The sequence below is a fragment of the Orycteropus afer genome, unplaced genomic scaffold (genome assembly GCF_000298275.1).
Source record: "Orycteropus afer afer isolate SDZICR_OR568_19922 unplaced genomic scaffold, OryAfe1.0 scaffold00017, whole genome shotgun sequence".
Classification (NCBI taxonomy): Eukaryota; Metazoa; Chordata; class Mammalia; order Tubulidentata; family Orycteropodidae; genus Orycteropus; species Orycteropus afer.
Genome location: NW_006921604.1, coordinates 13,240,441 through 13,246,440, shown reverse-complemented (window position 1 = coordinate 13,246,440; position 6,000 = coordinate 13,240,441). Strand labels below are relative to the sequence as shown.

The window sequence follows — 6,000 nt, the reverse complement described above, 5'->3', positions numbered from 1 at the left end:
CTTCCTTCTAAGGAGTGGCTGGTGGGTTTGAAGCACCAGCCTTCTGGTTAGCAGTCAAATGCCTTAGGCACTACGCCACCAGAGCTCCCAAAAATACCATATGATCCAGAAATCGCACTACTAGGAATACGTTCTACAGAAATAAGAGCCAGGACATGAATAAATATATGCACACTCATATTCATTGCAGCGCTATTCACAATAGCAAAAAAATGCAAACATCCTAAGTGTCCATCAACAGATGAATGGATGAACAAACAATAGTACATGCACACAATGGAATACCACACAACGCTAAAGAAGAATCCATAAAACACCTCATAACATGCATGAACCTGGATGATATTATGCTGAGTGAAATTAGGCAATTACGAAAGGACAAACATTGTATGAGAACACTACTATAAAAAGTCAAGAAAAGGTTTACACAGAAAGAAACATTCTTTGAAGTTTACCAGGGGTGGGAGGAAAAGCAAGAGTACATCTCCAATTGAGGGTAGACATATTAAGTTAGGTGAAGAGAAAGGCAATATATAATAAGGGGGAGGTCAGCACAAAATGATCAAGGCAAAGGCAGATACTGGGAAGAACATAAGAGTTAAAGGCAACAAAGGTGAATATTACATACACAATCTGCAATAACAGTAATAGCTATAATCCACAAGTGGATACACAGATAGACACGCAAGCTGAACAGGTATGGGAAGGTGAATGGAACAACACTCACGTATGTATATGGAAAGAGAGAATTGACAGAGGATATTTCTACGTATGTATTTATATGTACTGAAAATAAATCTATAAATACAGTAGACCATACAAGGGGCAAAGCTTTGAAAACTTCTTAGCCATAACCAAACACCTAGAGGGAATGAGTCACCAGGCCTAGGGCTCAAGACCATAATGTCAGGCAAAATCAAGGTCAATTGACATAACATACTCCTCAAAGAAAATGTTTGGCATCCTACTTTGGTGAGTAGCCACTGGGGTCTTAAAAGTGTGAGCAGCCATCTAAATTGCAACTATTGGTCTCTCCTCTTCTAAATCAAAGAAGAGTGAAGAAAATCAAAGACGCTTGGAAACAATTAGTCCGAAGGACTAATGAATCCCATGAACCTCAGCCTCCAGGACTCTAAGATAAGAGGAACTAGATGGTAACTGGCAACCACTCCCAACTGCTCTGAAAGAGATCACAAAAGATAGACACAAAATATAGACCATAATAGAAGGTCCTGGATAGAGTGGGAGGAAAATGAGGAATAACACTCAAAATCATTAAAAAAGACAAGACTTATTGGTCAGATAGAGACCAGTAGGACCCCTGTCTCTATGGCCCTTAGTCACCCTTCAAGCCTGGAACTAAATTCACCCCTGCAGCTCAACTTTCAACCAAACAATAGATAGCTCTATAAGGTGAACCATAACACCAGGGAGGTATACACTCCTTATAACAATAACCATGTGAGATCAAAGGGCAGCATTTGTCAGGGATAAAGCTCAGAAGGCAAGAAGGGATAGAAAAAAAAAAGGACAAATAAAAGCAAGAAACACAGGGAGGAAGTGGAAAGAGTGTTGATACATTGTGGGGATTACAATCAGCGTCACAAAACAAAATGTGTATGAATTGTTGAATGGAAAACCAATTTGGTCTGTAAACTTTCACTCAAATTATAGTGAAAAGTTAAAAAGAAGAAGAAGAAGATGAAACAGAGGATTGTGAGGAGGGTTTTTCATAATCGAGGTAAGAAATGATGAGGGTTGGAGCAGTAACAGTGACAACAGAGAGAAAGGGAGGCAGATTAGAGAACTGTATCTGAAAAAGAGGCAACAGGATTTGATGGCCTTTGAATATGGATAATGAGGGAATTAGCAGAGATGAGTCTGTGATTGCTCTCTCAGACCCACCAAACCCAAAGGGCCCGTACTCTAAAATTACCAACCTGAGAGTAAAAGGATGGATAAATCCTGCCCATCGCACTACTATTATTTTTTGTTAAATATCTATGACTCTCTTTGGAGAAATCTTCCCGAGAAATAATGTCCCTGATAACAGGATTTCAAATCAGAGACATATACTGATATAACTCAAAAGTTGACCCCCCTAACTCCCCTTCATGTATTTGATGACCTGCACATGAGAATAGAACTTCTTGTCTGGGGTTATTGGCCAGTCCTATCATCAGGAAAGAGTGTTCTGGGTGGTCCAAACAGTTAATGCACTCAAACACTAACCAAAAGGTTGACAGTTCAAATCCATCCAGAGGCACCTAAGAAGAAAGGCCTACTGGTCTACTTCTGAAAAATCAGCCATTGAAAACCCTATGGTGCACAGCTCTACTCTAACATACTTGGGTCGCCAAGAATCAGAATAGACTCAGAAGCACCTGGTTTTAGTGTTAGGGATGCTGACAACTGGGTTGTGATGCCTCAGAATATCTGAGCCTGTAGAAACCCCCAAAAGGCATTTTTGTTACCTGGCAACTTAGACTGGCCACCAGATTAAATAAGGAAGTCTGAAAAGTCAACACTGGGAAGAGGGGAAAGAAAAGTATGAAAGCTGCCATTTTGTTCCTCAACAGAGTTGTCTACACAAGTCTTTGCTGTTGTTGTTGTTGTTGTGTGCCATCAAGTGGGACCCGACTCATAGCGACCCCTCCTTGGGTTTCTGAGGCAGTATCACTACGGAAGTAGATTGCCCAACCTTCCTTCCGAGGAGTGGCTGGTGGGTTTGAACTGCCAGCCTTCTGGTTAGCAGTCTTTAAAGAAAGCTAATACGTAGAATCTCACCATCCTTTTGCTTACACAGACTTGATGTCAAGGAGAAGTCCTCTTAGATTACTGTTACACATCTTTCTGAACTCAAAGATGAGTGATGGAATCAGCCAGTCAGTCAATGAACATATGCTTTATTCTAAGCTATTGTCTTCACCTCTGCAGTCCAAGCTGCGTCCTATTATAATCAACAAGAGCCCCCTTGTGGCCAGAAACACCTTTCCTTCCAGAACTTCCTCATCAACATAACTCACTGTTGTGGAGTCAGATCACTCCTTGGGTTTCAGAGGCGGTATCACTAAGGAAGTAGATCGCCTAATCTTCCTTCTGAGGAGTGGCTGGTGGGTTTGAACCACCAGGCTTCTGGTTAGCAGTCAAAAGCCATAGGCACTACGCTACCAGAGCTCCCATGTTATTCCATCCTACTGACAGGCACTCTGTGATGGGTTGCTAGAAAGAATACTTCAAAAATACAGCTCAGCAAAGCTGATATAGACAAAGCCTTACCTTAGTTGGAACAAAATGTAATCCCCTTATCATTTGGGATTGATTAAGTACATATGAGGAATTAGTTTCACTAGACACCAAATGAGTTTTTGGTGATATGTTCTATTATTTACATCAGGTGGGGGATTTGCTGACTTCCTTCTGGAAATCTCTGCAGCAAGACACAGTCAGGTTTATGTCATCGTCTGACGTGTGCCGGCTCTTTAAATGCTATGATGTGCAGCTGTACAAGGTAGGAAGAGGTTTGTTTGAACTGCTGGTTTCTATCCTTATTTAGAAATTGATACCAAATGCTGGGGTCACTACCACAGCCCTCCCTTTCTGCAAACTCCGTGGACTTCAAGTGCTTCTATGGAGTAAAGAGTGGGGTTGATGGACCATGAGCTTTTTGAGTTCTGCCTAAAATCCAGCAAAAATTTCTTTTTGAATTCAGTGAATGTCTGATTTACCTCAGATAAAGAAAGCCAACAGACGAGTGTCCTGTGATTCTAGACCCAGTGAACCCTGAATTAAGTCAAATTTCTTTCTCTGGTTAGCTTCAACAAAAGATTTTTCTTTTTTTTCTAAATGAGTAATTGGAATAATTGCTTTGGAATAGAAATGATTGCCAGGATTTTTTCTTAAACATCTATCTCCAAAGCAATCATTTTATTTGAAGGGTCAGGAGTACGTCATTTCTGCGGTGAAAATTTATCTCCTTCAACTAGTCATGAACCTCACCTTTTATTTAATTTTTTAGGAAATGATGTAGTGCTTTAAAAATTCTTACCACAAAGCTTGAAAACTGGTGGCTCAGTTCAACCATTAAACAAGTTTAATTTTATTTACCTAGTATTGGCTGGCACTATTGTTTCTGTTTGTTTAAAATTTGATTCAGTTATTAGCACTTTTAAATCTTTGAAAAAAACAATCTAATTCTGGCCACACCAGCCTGATTTCCTTCATAGTAACGATTGGTTTGGGCTGGGTGGTGGTTGCCCCTATAGACCAGGTAGAGGTTCTCAGACTGTTCACAATCTGCCCAGTTGCTGCCAGAGTTTGAGTTTGTGACACGTGTGTCTTTTGGTCACTTATAATTAGAGAGTATCTGCACTGACTAGCAGGTTTATGGTATCTTCATACTTTGTTGCAAGGAATCGAGGACATTCTCCTTCATGACTTTTTGGAAGATGTTTCTATTCAGTACCTGAAATCTATCAGATTATTAATAAGAAATTAAAGCTGCAGCTACTTAATGTTTTGGAAGGCTTCCCAGCTCTCTTACAGATTTCTAAACTCAGAGGTAGGTTTCTATGAAAAGAGTAAGTTCTGTAGGAGTGTAAGAAGTATCTAACTTTCAAACTGGCACAGGACATTTCAGCTGCTGAATAACTTACTTTTCCTCTCATGTGTTAAACTGCAATCAGTAAGGCCTGACTCGTTCAGATTGTCTGACTTTTTCTTTAGGGCCAGTGATGGATTCTTGTGCTGATTCATCCATGCCCTTTAACCTACTCCCTTCTAGGACTAATCAAATGAGTTTGGACAGGTCCAAGGAGCTAAAGAAGTCCTTAGGTTGTGCAAACAGTTCAGGGCTCAACTACTAACTGCTAGGTTGGCAGTTTGAACCCACCCAGGCACCTCAGAAGAAAGCCTGGTTATCTGCTTCCAAAAGGTCACAGCCTTGAAAACCCTATGGTTGTTTGTGTATCTGGTGACCCGTTCTCTAGAAGGGGGAGCCCCTGAAAGCAGAGGCTGTTCTCCTTTATCCTTCAACTCAGCAACTCATCACTTATTGAACAGAGACCTGGTACACACTATACAGAGTCATCTCTTGTAAATATGTGTTAAATGAATGGATGAATACATATAAGGGGAGAGCTCCTTCACTCTCTCTGTTTTCTCTTTTTAGCTTTCCCTTTCCATCCTATGGGGTCGTTGGGTGGTACAAATGTTAACACCCTTGGCTGCTAACTGACAGGTTAGAGGTTTGAGTCCACCCAGAGATGCCTTGAAAGAAAAGTCTGGAGATCTACTTCCAAAAATCAGCCTTTGAAAACCTGTTGGGAAAAAAATGACCAGAATTATTGGTCAGATGGAGACCAGTGGAAACCCCGAGACTATGGCCCTAGATTACTCTTCAGGCCTAGAAAAGGACTCACTTCTGTGGATTGGGTCTCAGCACAACAGTAGAAAAACCTCCATGCAGAACACCTACCCCAGGGCGATGTACCCACCTGCTCTAAGGAGATTCACCCCTTACATCAACCAGCAATGAGGCATCAGAGGGGCAGCATTCATGTAAAGGGAAAACTGGACATACAGGAATGCACAGATAAGAAGGGCACAGGGAGGGGGGAGTCACAGGGAGCAGGGGGAAGAAGGATTTTTATGCTTGGGGTTGGTAATCAGGGCCATGAAATCAAATGTGCATGAACTGTTGAATGTAAAACAAATCTGCTTTGCAAATTTGCACCCAAAGCACAATTTAAAAAAGAAAAGAAAACCCGTTGGAGCACAGTTCTACTCTGACACATGGGGTCCCCGTATGAGTCAGAACCAACTCACTGGCAACTGGTTGTTATTTGTTTTTTGTTTTTCCCATCCTTTCCTTTCCTTTGATCATTTGTCAAGAAGAGCACAGCAGAGATGAGGAAGTCAGTGGTTCTCAGAATCACTGGGCAAAAATCCTAAACTCCTTTGAGCACCCATGTCAGATGCTAGGATCATGTATTTTTCCGG

At 41.2% G+C, this 6,000-nt stretch overlaps 1 protein-coding gene across 1 annotated transcript in view; it reads left to right on the top strand.

Annotated features, from left to right (window-relative positions):
• The window catches only part of RFX8 (regulatory factor X8), a 99,744-nt gene that overhangs the window by 73,992 nt on the left and 19,752 nt on the right, over nt 1-6,000 (top strand). The window contains 3 exon segments of the mRNA XM_007959540.1: nt 3,398-3,521; nt 4,413-4,481; nt 4,484-4,561. Of these exon segments, the coding sequence (XP_007957731.1) occupies nt 3,398-3,521; nt 4,413-4,481; nt 4,484-4,561 (271 nt within the window).